This window comes from Lagenorhynchus albirostris, chromosome 20 (genome assembly GCF_949774975.1).
Source record: "Lagenorhynchus albirostris chromosome 20, mLagAlb1.1, whole genome shotgun sequence".
Lineage (NCBI taxonomy): Eukaryota > Metazoa > Chordata > Mammalia > Artiodactyla > Delphinidae > Lagenorhynchus > Lagenorhynchus albirostris.
The window spans coordinates 11,886,721-11,901,366 of record NC_083114.1 but is presented as its reverse complement, the minus strand read 5'-3'; the positions used below and the strand labels follow the sequence as shown (position 1 = coordinate 11,901,366).

General features: G+C 41.2%; 1 protein-coding gene across 4 annotated transcripts in view; it reads right to left on the bottom strand.

Annotated features, from left to right (window-relative positions):
- The window catches only part of NCBP3 (nuclear cap binding subunit 3), a 29,293-nt gene that overhangs the window by 4,683 nt on the left and 9,964 nt on the right, over positions 1-14,646 (bottom strand). For 3 of the 4 annotated variants that reach the window (XM_060133683.1, XM_060133684.1, XM_060133686.1), the window contains exons 4-11: positions 11,421-11,633; positions 9,447-9,575; positions 9,159-9,235; positions 8,308-8,416; positions 5,856-5,955; positions 5,453-5,556; positions 3,055-3,349; positions 1,390-1,544 (exon numbers count right to left, since the gene is read on the bottom strand). In XM_060133683.1, coding sequence (XP_059989666.1) covers positions 1,390-1,544; positions 3,055-3,349; positions 5,453-5,556; positions 5,856-5,955; positions 8,308-8,416; positions 9,159-9,235; positions 9,447-9,575; positions 11,421-11,633 — 1,182 coding nt within the window. The remainder of the gene's footprint in view (positions 1-1,389; positions 1,545-3,054; positions 3,350-5,452; positions 5,557-5,855; positions 5,956-8,307; positions 8,417-9,158; positions 9,236-9,446; positions 9,576-11,420; positions 11,634-14,646) is intronic. The other variant, XM_060133685.1, reaches the window with a different exon arrangement.

Genomic DNA, 14,646 nt, shown 5'->3' with positions numbered 1-14,646 from the left:
CGCGCTGGACATGGGGCCCAGCACAACCAGGCTTTTAAGAGCCTTCCCTCTACAGAGTCTGGATTCTCTGGGAAAATTCAAATGAGAATCCCCAGGGGCTCGCAGGGGGAAAAAAACCTTAGCTGACTGCTCCAGAAAGGAACTTCTCAGGCAGAATTGTCTGCTTTGTGTTTTCTGTAGTAGGATCAAGCAGAGCAAATAATTTACGAACATTTCGGCTAACAAGAAATACTGCAAGCTCCCTGAGGACAGAAGCCGCAATCTCTGAACATGTAAGAAGTTCTCAATAAACTATTACATTGAACAATAGTTGTAATGAGACTGACAAAAAGCAAAGGATCAAGGGAAGATGTCCCAAATCATATTTGTTTTTCCTCCAAGCCCCGCCCCCCCAGAAACCTGCCTGTCCTCCTGAGCTCCCTCTCACAATAACAGCAACCACAAAAACACATTTATTAGCAAGTCCCTGTGCTGGGCTTTCACCCACCTTGCCTATGCTCTCTGAGGACAGCACCCCCATCTTTCAGCCCCTCAGGCCTGGGCCCTTGGCTTCTCTCCCTTTCCTCCCGCAATTCCCAGCGCCAAGTCTTCTTCCTCTCCAAGGCTGACACTGTCATCAGTTCTGCCTCCACTGTCCCTGATCTAGTTCAGGCCCTTGTTACTTACTTAACTCTCTGTCACATGCTACGCCGCCACCAAGTTACCTTTCTAAAATAGATATAAGATCAGGTTACTTCCCACCTCAAAAAAATTAGGTTTGCCAACTGAGATCCTATTTCCTCTCCGAGGCCTCACTCCACAGCCACGTGCTTGGAGAAGCATCCCACAACAGATCTTCCCCCAAAAGATCCACCTCCCCTCTCTGCTCCCACAGCCCACTGCTTACAGTGCCCTATCACAGCACTTACTCCATTCTGCTTCAGGTGGAATTACCCGAACGTGTGCCCTTATGTTTTTCCATCTGAGTTCTATGATTACTTTGCATCCCCTGCAAAGACTTCTAACACTCCCAGCATCTAGCCCTGGCACACAGCAGGCATGGCCAAGTACCCACTATATGCGTGTTTGCACATATAAACTAACCAGTTCGAACTCTTAACCATTTATACAACAACCCGAATTAATTTCTATTATCCTTATGTATGAAGTATACCAATGACATACAGAGTAAAATAATTGTTTGGGACAAAAATATTGAAAATGAGTATTGCAAAAGTCTGATTAAATTTCATGTCCTAAAGTGCCAATGCCTAACCCAAAATTTAGAAGTGATGAATCAGGACTACTAAATTGGTCCGTAAATGACAGTGTTTTATCCAAGAACCTATCCCTGTCTGCATTTGCTTTCTGGAACTCAGAATGAAGCCCAGATACACAACTCAACAATACCTGTTTTAGTACTGCTGCCAGGTGGCCGTGGACGTGTGTGTTGACGTTTTTCATCTAACAAATGTCGGACATCTGCAAATTTCTCAGGTGTTAATTTGTTACCAATTCGGTTTTTTATATTGCTTGTAGATAGAGTATCTGCCTTCATGGAGTTCCTTTAAAAAGGGGGGTGGGGGAACAGTAAACCAACTTGAACTGTGGGATAACACTCATACAACAATCTCATACACTCTGGAAAAACAATTTAAGAAACCCAATTAACATGGCCAACGAACATTCACTTACAACACCATAAACCAGTAATTATTTGCTTACAAAAGCCAGGACCAGCCTGCTGTAAAGAGGCTGCTTGGGGTTGAGCAGGCCCGAGTCTTCCGGGGTGGTTTCCGCACACGGCATCTGCAAGCTATCGCAGAGCACGTACCTGCGAGCCCCCTCCTCCTGGGACAAAGGCTAAGTAGAGGCCTGCAGAGGGCTGGAGGCCTCTGCTCACCCAGGCTGTGATCTGGCTATAGTCTAGACACAACGGAGTCTACAACCCCTTTCGTTAAAGGACAGATGTCTCTGCCAAAGACCTCTCCCACCATGTCAGGGGACGAGTTCCATTATTCTGGCAGCATTTGCCACTGGAAAGTTCTCTAAAAACTAAAAATAAGGATGTGAACAAGGCCATACAAACCAACCAGCTTAAAAGTTTTTTCCTCCCTTTTCCCAAACACACGATCAAGAACTCTTAGAGAGCACCCCAGCCTCGAGCCCTCTCTGAGCCATGCATATGCGATCTGCCCTCAGGAATCTGCTCAGCTCCACTGGTCATCAAAGAACGCATATTAAAATAACTGTATTTTTTCGTCCATGAATAGCAAAAATCAGAGTGATAATACCTAAGGTTGGTGAATTATGTAGGCAACAGGTGGTAATTTGAGTAAAACCTTTTTGGAAGGAAATTTAGCAACATCACATTTTAAAACATGTGCCTTGACTTATGCAGTAACTAGAATTTATCTAGTTGTTGCAACAGTAAGAAAACAGAAATCCAGGGAATCCCCTGGCATCCCAGTGGTTAGGGCACTGCCCTTTCACTGCCGAGGGCCCAGGTTTGATCGCTGGCTGGGGAACTAAGATCCTGTGAGCCGCATGGCGCAGCCAAGGGAAAAAAAAACAGAACAGAAATCTCCATCAATAAGGGACTGGTTAAGTAAACAACGACACTTTCACACAATGGACTACATACACTTGAAAAATTAGCAGACGTCTACACTACATTAAATGGAAAAAGCGTATGTCAAAACAATGTAAACAGTATAACTTAATTTTTGTATAAAGATATCTATAATTTCTCTATGTGTTATGTATACACATAAAACTAGCAGGAAAGTAATTCACCCAATTGCTAACAGTCGTTCTCTTAGAAGAGGAGATTACAGGTGACTTCACTTTCTATATCGTTACAGCTTTTATAACAAGGATCACCTCTTGTACATTAAGAGGAAAAATCAGATGCTTTTATTCAAATTCTACAAAGGACTGAAATTAGAAAAGATAAAAGTGGATATAAAATTAAGAGGCATTAAGAAGAAGTTAGTAACTGGTATTAAGAAGAACTTAGTAATTTTTTAAATCAAATTAAAAGCTAGCACTGATAAAAAGAAAAAAAATTTTTACCTGATATTTTTCAGCTGAGATTCCACTTCGTCTGCATACATCGTCATTTTCATGCTCTTCTTTGGCGAAGGGGTGGAAATCATTTTCAGTTCGAGATCATAGTCCATTTCATCCGAGCCTGAGCCGCTGGCACTGGACCGCCTAGACGTGCTCCGCTCCCGGGTCTGCTTGAGGGCTGGGAGCTCCTCGTGGTACTCCACCACCACCCTGTCATCAGCATCCATGTCCTGGTCCGCCTCTTCCTCCTCCTCCTCTTCCTCCTCCTCGATGGGTTCCTCAGGAACATTCACTAGTCCTAAGGAATTTAACCAAAAAACATTAGGAAAAGCCCTAAAACTAACAAATCCAATTTTCTATTCTACGTCAGTGACCTTTTTAAAAGATGGGATTCCCATCCTTAGAGTTTATTGGGGCATTATGTATAATAGTGCTAATCTGGTTACCATTCTGATCCCGACAACAAAGAATGTCTAGGTAAAGTGTGAACGAGCAGCCTGATGCCATATTACAGAGTTATCTAAAATACAGACCCTCATCATTATTCACAGATTCTGTATTTGTGAATTTGCCAATTTTATTTGTAACTCCAGAATCAAAACCCATGGCGCTTTCGTGGTCATTTGTGGACATGCATAGGAGCAGCAAAAAATTTGAGGCACCAGCCATGCATGTTCCCAGCTGCGGGCAAGCAAAGCCACATCTTCATTGTTTTATCTCTCACACTGTAAACAAGTGTCCTTTTTGCAGTCCAGCGAGTGCTAATTTTTAACACTTTTGTGGCTTTTATTGGTGATTCCCTTGTTTAAAATAGCCTCTGAGCATAGTTCCAAAGCTGTCTAGTGTTCCTAAACGCAATGAGGCTGTGATGTGCCATATGGAGAAAATACGTGTGTTAGATAAGCTTTGTTCGGGCATGAGTTACACTGCTGCTGGCCTCGAGTCCAATGTTAATGAATCAACGGTATGTAGTAAATGAGGTGTCTTTAAGCAGAAACACACATCAAACAAAGTTATATACTGATCAGTTGACAAAAATGGTGTGATTAGGGCTTCCCTGGTGGCGCAGTGGTTGAGAGTATGCCTGCAGATGCAGGGGACGTGGGTTCGTGCCCCGGTCCGGGAAGATCCCACATGCTGTGGAGCGGCTTGGCCCGTGAGCCATGGGTGCTGAGCCTGCGCATCCGGAGTCTGTGCTCCACAACGGGAGAGGCCACAACAGTGAGAGGCCCACTTACCGCAAAAAAAAAAAAAAAAAGGTGTGATTAGAGTCTCTGAATGGTTTTCAATGATCACGGTGACTTTATAGAACATAACCACCATGAATAATGAAATGTACCTTTAAAAGTCATGGAAAAATGCTTGTAAGTGGAATGCTTGAAGCAGAATATAAAATATATGTCCACAACAGTTATTATAGTATTTATTGTGAAAAGAGACAAAGAAAAAATGTAAAATGAAATCAGTTGTTAATCTTGGAGTGCTAGAATTAGAGGCAATTTGTTTTTTAATTTCTTTAATATGAATATAAAGATTATATAATGAAGATAAAAGTAACTGAAATTGGAAAAGCCTAACTGTGTATCAGAAAAGTATGTGCGTTAAGATGCAGATTTCAAATATACAAGTTTGGATATTCACATGAAATTAAAATGTAGAGATTTCATCTCTCCCTGTCCCTATTACAATGATAAATGTGTATGCGTGTTATTCTGTGTTTGTATGCTGACTTGGCTGGTTCTACAAAGCATATAGAAGATTTTCACAGATCAGACTCAAAATAAACAAATCTTTATAAAACTTAATGAAAATGGTTCTTTCACAATAAGCACCAAAAGGAAGGACGGAAGGAAGGGAAGACGGAAGGAAGGGAGGAAGGGAGGCAGGGGGGGTAGGGAGGGGGGGGGAGGGAGGGGAGAGAGAGGAAGAGAAAAAGAAAGAAAAAGAAAAAAGAAGAAACAAAATGAAACCCAAGTCATGATATCCCACTTTACTGAGGCATTCACGTGCACAAGCCAATAAGCACAGAACGCTAAACATAGCAGCTTATTTTCATCAGACAAAGGAACGATCAAATCAACTCATCCAACAAAATAATTAAAAAATTTTTTTTCATGCAGCTTTTGATATTAATAGGAAAATTAGATTCCTAAGAAAAGTTTTAATTTTTCCTACATCTTGCCTTTATTGTTAGAACGGCTTTTATAAAATCATTTGACCTCTTTGTACGGGGCAATTTCAAATTAATTGTGACTTGACTTACTTTCCTATATGTTGGCAGAGGGTGAGGGCAAGGAAGAGAGGATGATAAAGTTTGGAACCTTAAGAGACTGTATTAAGAATAAAAATATGATTTCAGGAGCCAAACATGTGTCTACCCAAGAGCTGAGCAGGCAACTACCGGAATGTCGGTGTTCATAGGATGTCAAGCCAACGTCGTCCCCAATCAGGGCTCTCTTCTTGATCACATCCCGCTGAATACGACGGGAATGGTATCTTCGCTTCCTGCAACATTGCCAAAACAAGCACATAATCAAAAACCAGCAGGAAGGGCCTTGAAATCCACTAGTTAATTTCAACTACACCCTGACACAATGTTAGGTGCTGAAACCGAGATATTTCACATGAAACTGAAAGTCAGCATTCTCACACCATTTACCACAGTTAAAAATCTTGAATTCTTTCTTCTTGTTTTCCTTCACGTCCACATACGGTGTTGACATTCCACTGCAGAATACCAACTGAAGGATTATGAAAAGCTTACGTACTATTTAAACTATTGTATTTTAAGGTTTTGGACTCACCAAGAATTACTAAGAATTCCTTTCATGCCTCCGTAATTTGGATTCCCATATTTCATGTAATACTGACTTCTTCTTGCTGCTCCAAGTTCCTTTTTGTCATCTAAAAATTAATTACAAGTTACCAAGGATTTCCTGTGAGTGTGAAGACAATGTTGAATGGGTTTAAAAAAAAAAAAAGAATGTTTTTCATGGCTGGGATCAGATCAGCACAATCAGCCAACAAAAGGGGAGGACGCACTAGAAACACTCACTCTCTGAGCGCCTCCTAACGCACTGCCTTGTGGAGGGGGTGGAGCAAAATTCAGAGACGAGGGAGGTTAAGCTGCTGTTAGGGAGCTGACTTCATAGAGAAAATACTATTAACAACAATACAATATACTAGGTTCCAAGAAGCACAGGGGAACATCAGTTATCACCAGCGTTCAGGAATCAAAAAGGCTTTTAGAAGAGGTGGCATTTTCACTGCCCCCTGAAAGATGATACTCACTTCTGAATGACAACACTCCAATAACACAGAATCAGGGTCAAAGAAACAGATTACACACAGGTCCATGTATTTGGCAAACCATTTTTTTTCCAGTTTACCGTGATGTTCCTCAAAATGGCTTAAGGAAAACAGCACAGCACCATATATCCAGAATGCACACAAATGGTCCCTCGAATAAGTAAATGAAGACAAGACCCCATTTATCAAGTTAAAATGCCAGTTAACAGGAAGAAAAGGTGGTCAGTGAGCACACATATTTTCATAATATAAAGGTCTCTTGACAGCTCCCTGGGCACTCACTGAACGCAAGGGATGAACACCAATGAGAATGTACCCAGTGCTAGAGATAAACTTGGTGTCACAAACCAGAATGTGCACCCTACAAAAAGCATGCCCACCAGCTCCCTGGAGAAATGGCTGATTCCAGATCTGGGGCAGGGAAAGTACAAGTTGAGTCTGGCAAAACAAGATGTTTTATTGTGCCATAAAGAAAGAACTCAAAGAATCATGAAGGCGTGTCACAAGAACACAGTTTGAAGAGGCTCTACTGGCCAAATCCAAAATAATTTGTGAATCAAAATAATGATAGAATGGATGATAACCCATTGAATAAAACTCCATGAATCTAAACTGATATAAGTAAAAAAGATAAGTAAATACATAAACAAATGGGTAAAAAGGGAAAGCTCTTCCTTACGGCAGACTGCCAACTAATAAATGAGAGAGCTAAAAAGTCATCAATGGATCTAAAGCTACAGCATGGAAGTTGGATGAGGAACAGGCTATTTACATAACCTCAAAGCATCTCCCCACAAACCTTTAAATTATAAATGGAAAAAGAGTAACTTTATAGTGGAGAAACCTGGCGATCATTACCTTAACCAAGTGATAAAAGCTAACATCCTCAGGAAGGGGATAAATAAATACAATGTGCCTCCTGATATGATGCACTGAAAATGACACAATGTCACGTCTGTGGTATAAACGCACAACCCGAATTTAATTAGGAGACATCAGACAAACTAAGGGGCAGCCTATAAAATAATGAGCCTATCCTCTTTAAAAATGTCCCAGTCAAGGAAAACAAAGGAGTAGTTCCATATTCAGGGAGACTAAGGCCACACGGCAGACTTAAACACCCGGGCCTAGAGTGGATCCTAGTTCAGTGGGGGAGTAGTATAAAGAATAATCCAAATGTATTTGATAATCATCATTGTCAGCAGCAGCAGCAGCATGAACTCTTAACACTGACACAGCACTCACTGTGTGCCAGGCAGTTTTTTTTTCCCCCAGGTAGTTTAAATATACAGAGTGGGGAGCTGGTACAATCTGAACGTGGGCTCCGAATTAGGTAACAGTATTGTATTAATGCTAAGTTCCCTGATTTTGATAACTGTGTGTAAAACCAAGTCCTTGTTCTTCAGAAATACTTACTGAAGTATTCAGGGGTGAAGAGTTGTCATTTCCAATTAACTCTCAACTGACTCAACCCCCACCACCACACACACATTATTAATGTGTACCCAAATCATTATGTGTAAAAAGCCTTATGAATTGTTAAGAGGCTTTTTATTTAATTCTTTAGAGACTTAGAGTTGAATGGCGCTACTAGCAATGTCCAGGAAGGTATTGCTATGATACCTAAAATACAATTTTAAAGTTTTCATAGTTCAGATGATAAACTGGCTGAAAAGCACATGGGACAAACCAGCTTTGACAGAAAATAACTTACTTTAGCTAGAAACCACAAAAGTGTACAAATAACTAATATTCACTTTCAATGTGTGAAATTCCAACTCAGGCAGCAAGTCATTGATTTTATAAGCACAGAATATTACAATTTGAAGGATCTTTGAGATTACTTGACCTAGGTTCTGATTCAAGAGAGGTGTCACTCAACAAAAATCACTTTGATTAAAAATAAAAATAAATAAAAAATAAAAATCAATACCAATTATCATTTACCTTTTGTAGCAAATCTCATGAATAACCTATTTCCTTTAGCAAGTTTGTTCGCTGGACGAAGATCATTTCTTAGCAGAGATTCTTCTTCTACCTGAGACAACGTGTCCAACTTAAGAAAAAAGAGCATTTTCGACATAAAAATTAAAGCCTTTTTCATATTCATTCAGCAGCAAAGTTACCACTGATTAAGAAAGCAATCTACCTTTACTAATACCCATCAGCATTACAGCACCAGTTCCTCTGCAGGATGTCTAAGTCAGAGGTCTTCCCTGACCACCTTGTCTAAAAGAATCGTCTCCATCATTCTCTATCTGCTTACCCTTCTTTACTTTTCTTCACAGCACTCATCACTTCCTGACATTATATTACATATCTGTGTATCAGTGTATTGTCTGTCTACCCCACTAGAATGTAGGCTCCGACAGGGTAAGGACTTTGTTTTGCTGGACGCTATACCCCCAGCACCTAGAATTTGGTATATGGTAGGCATTTAATAAATAATTTTAAAATGAATACACTTTAATATTTCCAACAACAGTACATATGCCATTAGGAAATATGCCATTACTTGCTATTCCTTAATTTTACTGATTTGATAGCATTTCAAAGGATTTCTCAATAAAACCATTTCCTTTCATACAGAAGTGTGAGTACTAAGATCTCAAGATGAATCATTCATTATAGCCACACGAACTTAAAGGCCAAGAGCCTGGTGCCCCCTCAGGAGGTATAATGGTGAAAGCCAGAGGAGGAACACAACGTACTGTATTAAGTCTTTAAGGCTTAAATACCAAGACAGTAAGCAGTTGTTTACAGTGAAACCTTACAGACACCTTTGCCCTCTCACTGACCTCTACATCACTTGCGTTCTCATCTTCAACTTCTCCTTCTTCAGCCTCATCATCGTCGGAACTGTCTTCCTGCTTGTCTAAAACGGAACGTGAGGGACAAGATGAATCTTAACTCCATCTCATGCATGCTAAGTCTAATATTTTCTCCTCCTCTTTACTAATGATCCAAAGCATCACAGCTTATTTCAGAAATAACTGGCGATGAGATGCTATAGAACACTGCACAGAAACTCAAGTTGTAAAGGACAGGACTTTTAGCCCCAAAGTCCCTCCTTTGTGGTCAGTTACCTTTTTTACTTTTCTCAGACGACTTGTCCTCATTGGCATCCCTGCTTCTTATCTTATCCAGGGCTGGCAGGGAACTCATATTGATAAGGGCTCGTGTGGCTGTCATTTCATCCAACCAAACCACATTACCTAAAATAAGATAACACGTTACATCACATCCAAATGGTTAAGTTTCTTGAGAACAGAGACTACATCATATTCACTGCTAAAGTCTCATTCAGCTATGGACTGGCATCAGTAAATGTACACACCAACTAATGAAAGGAACTACAGAACCTGGTAGTAAAACTTCTTTGATAAAATCAACCTAGAGCTACATTCCCAAACTGGGTCCACAAAATAATGGTCAAGTATTCCATGAAAAGGGGTTCTGTATATTAAAACTGCCTGGCATACAGTGGCTGTTATACATAAGTGTTAGCAGTTCTTGATGATGATGATGGTGAAAATTCTCAAATAAATTTAGATTATCCTTTATTCTACTGCCCCCTACATGGAAGCCCTCTGCTGTTCCTTGTTATCCAGACATGCTAAATGATGTTTCCCTACTGTGAAGTGTGGGTGACGATGGCATCCATGGGATATATAGAATGGAGGCGTGACAGCCACCTGGCTTTGCAGCAATCAATTTAATTTGCTTCTTTAAGAGAAGTTAGCAAGAAAAGGTTTTTGAGAAGTTTAACTTTAAAGCAGCGTTTCTCAAACTTATGTTACTCCTGTATCTCAGTTTGGGAAATGAAAGTCTAAAGAGTCTCATCTTTGTTAATAATACGCCACATGGTCTTGAGCAAATAACCTCCCGCTTCTGTTTCTCAGTTTCTGATGTACAATACGAGATAGGTGAACTGGATGATTCTAAGGGTTCCTCTGACTCTAACATCCCTTAGCTACGGTTTTAATTAGATAAATTAGGCGTTAGCAAATCCAGCCCACCACCTGCTATCATTGATTCATTCATCCATCCATCCATCACCCATCCATTTATCTATTTATACTTGAACCGGCTTTATTTAGTTATAACTAACGTATAATAAACTACACACCTGCCACCTGTTTTTGTAAACAAAGTTCTACAGAGAACAGCCAGGCTCATTCAGTTATATTGTCTATAGCTGCTTTCACGCTACAACGGCAAAGCTGGGTAGATTCCACAGAGACTGTATGGCCTGCAAAGCCTACAATATTTATCATCCAGCCCTTTATAAAAAAGGCTTGCCATCCCCTGATTTGGATGGTCTAAGTTAAGAAAAAAGAAAAAAGGAGAAAAACTTTTACTCAGTCATGCTTCTTCTTCTTTCAACGAATTAACATCTAAGAAAGCAGCCGGGAAAAGCAGGTCAGCACACTGGCAGAAAGTAAAGCCAGACTAGAAGTGAGACAAGACAAGAAGCCAGCAGAGTGGGTACCAAAGGTCAGGCCAGACTTGGAGAGGGGACGCAAGTTAAAAATTACAGTTAGCTCACAAGTGGAACAGTCCCCAGATTAGGGCCAGCAGATGAAGCTCCAGAAAACACAGTCCAAAGCAAGCAGAGATGAGAGGTCTGGCACTGTGTCAGAGGGTTCTGGTCTAGTTCTAGGTCAGAGATAGCCCTCTGAAAAGCTGTATGGCAAGTTGCAATGACAAAGTCTAAAGCCCTGAAAATGCAGCCCCAAGTCTATGCAGTTGGACCCACCCCTTTGTTGGGAAACTGTGGGTGTTAAGAGAGGCCTCAGTCATGTACCCTGGACTCAGCTGCCAACAACCATCCTCCTAGAGGCCGGGTAACCACCTCTGAGCTGACTTAGAATACGCATGGAGTACGATCTGGCAGACTGGTTAACACACTCTGGTTCTCAGCAGTGAGCAATTTTTTCTCTCCTAGGCTAAAGGCAGAGGTTAGACATAGTCTGGCCAAAATCATTCACCATTTGAGATGGCAAAAATTCTTTTAATATCATAAACAAAAGCATATTCAAGTAACCTGGGTTACTTACAGGAGGTATCATCCAACCACTCAATGTGGGCCGGAGGATATTCTTTAAAATAGGAAAAGACATCCTGGGTACTCATCTCATCTACGCCGCAAATGTAGATTGTCTCCAGTCTCACTTTGGGGATTGCTAGAAAAACAAGACACCTGCTGTTGCACAATCCACCAGTAGCCCGTTGTAACAGTTCAGATAATAGGTATTTTAAAAAGAAATATGCTGAAAGAGATAATAATTATTTCAAAAGAAAATGAGACTTGACAGTAAGGTAAACTATTTTAATTTTTATCACACATCAATAGCATTAAATAAACGACTATTCAGAATGGGCTTATTAGGCTGAGGAAGATTAAACAAATGGTGTTGATTATATACATGATACCTCGTCTCAAAATGACCTGTAATAATAAAAGCAATACCGAATTCAACAGGGTTATTCATTGAACTTGATACACTGATTCTAAAATTTTTTAAAGATATGTCAATGAGAAATGTGCGATAGTCAAGACAGTTCTGAGAAGAAGAGACACTGCCCCTGGATGTAAAGCAAAGTATGAAAGTAGAGCAAAGAAATCCTACAAATCAACAGAAAATGACGGCCCCAAATAAAAATGGGCAGAGGACATGAGCAGAGGACATGAGCAGAGGACATGAGCAGAGGACATGGGCAGGCAATCCACACAAAAAGAAACAGAAAAGGCCAATAAACATGAAGAGATGGTTGACCTCACTACTATCAGGATAATCCACCTTAAAACAAGGTATCAGTTTTCATTGACCAGGTTTTTTTGTTTGTTTGTTTTTTTAATTTATTTATTTTTGGCTGCGTTGGGTCTTCGTTGCTGCACACGGGCTTTCTCTAGTTGCGGCGAGCGGGGGCTACTCTTCGTTGCGGTGCCTGGGCTTCTCATTGCGGTGGCTTCTCTTGTTGCGGAGCACAGGCTCTAGGCACGCGGGCTTCAGTAGTTGTGGCTCACAGGCTCTAGAACACAGACTCAGTAGTTGTGGCGCATGGGCTTAGTTGCTCCGCAGTATGTGGGATCTTCCCGGACCAGGGCTTGAACCCGTGTCCCCTACATTGGCAGGTGGATTCTTAACCACTGTGCCATCAGGGAAGCCCACTGACTATGTTTTTAATTCATGTCTTTTAGTATCAATTGGTGGCAGTGTGGAGGAAAGAGCCCCTCCCTCTGCTGGTGGGAGTGTGAACTGCCACAGCCACTCTGAAGGGCAACTAGGAGTGTCTATTACAAATGTAACTTAGCACATGCCCTATACGCAAAGGAATTCTCTTCAGTATCTATCCTAAACACACATGGGTTCACAGAGTGGTCCACACAAAGATGTTTGTTGCAGCACTATTTTAATAACCCAGTAGCTATCAGAGTAATAAATTATGGTTTATCCATATTAAATGAATCATGGTTTATCCATATTATAGAATATTAAGCAGTTAAAAACAATGAGATAATTTATTATATACCATGGAAAGATTCTATGACACATTACTGAGTGAAAAAAAGCTGCAGAAAAATACATACATTAAAAATATTAAAACATAAATATCACCATATATTTTCTAAGGATATATATTTGTGTACACAAATACATAGAAGAAACTCTGGAATAATTCACTCCACACTGATAAGAGCTGTTACCTCTGGGAAGGAAGAAACGTTGAAGGCTGTGGTCTAAAGGAACCTCACCCTTAGCAGAATTGTGTTTTTTACTAAATACTTTAAGCACATTATCTCATTTAATCTCTTTAATTGTGAAATACACAAATATATCAACAAAGAAAAAATATTTTTAAAATACCTGTATATCCACCACCTAGCTTTACGCTTAAATTCTTAAAAAGATTTGAGGCAAATAAGGCTTCCCTGGTGGTGCAGTGGTTAAGAGTCCGCCTGCCGATGCAGGGGACACAGGTTCGTGACCCGGTCCGGGAAGATCCCACATGCCGTGGAGCGGCTGGGCCCGTGAGCCATGGCCGTTGAGCCTGTGCGTCCAGAGCCTGTGCTCCGCAACGGGAGAGGCCACAACAGTGAGAAGCCCGCGTACCACAAAAAAAAAAAAAAAAAAAAAAAGATTTGAGGCAAATAAAACACTATATATAAAACTAGGGCCCGGGCTTCCCTGGTGGTGCAGTGGTTAAGAATCCGCCTGCCAGTGCAGGGGACACGGGTTTGAGCCCTGGTCTGGGAAGATCCCACATGCCGCAGAGCAACTAAGCCCATGTGCCACAACTACTGAGCCTGTGCTCTAGAGCCCGCGAGCCACAACTCCTGAGCCTGTGAGCCACAACTCCTGAAGCCTGGGTGCCTAGAGCGCATGCCCTGCAACAAGAGAAGCCACTGCAATGAGAAGCCCGCGCACCGCAACGAAGAGTAGCCCCCACTTGCCACAACTAGAGGAAAGCCCATGCGCAGCAACGAAGACCCAACGCAGCCAAAAATAAATAAATAAAATAAATAAATTTAAAAACAAAAACAAACAAAAAAACCCCCTAGGGCCTGTGTAAGCTCTCCACGTCCCTTCCTCCCTGAGCTTCTCCAAAGTAGTTCTGTCAAGAAGTCAGCATCTGGGACTTCCCTGGTGGTGCAGTGGTTAAGAATCCGCCTGCCAATGCAGGGGACACAGGTTCGAGCCCTGGTCCGGGAAGATCCCACATGCCACGGAGCAACTGAGCCCGTGCACCACAACTACTGAGCTCGCGTGCCACAATTACTGAAGCCCGCGCGCCTAGAGCCCGTGCTCCGCAACAAGACAAGCCACTGCAATGAGAAGCCTGCGCAACAAAGAGTAGCCCCTGCTCTCTGCAACTAGAGAAAGCCCACGTGCAGCAATGAAGACACAACACAGTCAAAAAAATAAATTAATTAAAAAAAAAAAAGAATTCAGCATCCATTACTCCTAAGTATGTTTTTATATGTCATATATTTTATTTAAAACAAATGAACTTGAAATACATGTGAATACTTTCAGATAAAAGTTCTTTTTAATTTTTTTTTTTGTCATTTTGAAGAGTAAAAGACAGGTTTAATGGGAGCCCATTAGGTGTGGGCAGAATAAATCAGGTAAGTATCTTCCTGCCAACTCAGATTCATGAAGACAGAGATACCATCAAGACTTATGAATCCTAGGACTTCCCTGGTGGTCCAGTGGTTAAGAATCTGTGCTTCCACTGCTGAGGGGATGAGTTCAATCCCTGCTCAGGGAACTAAGATCC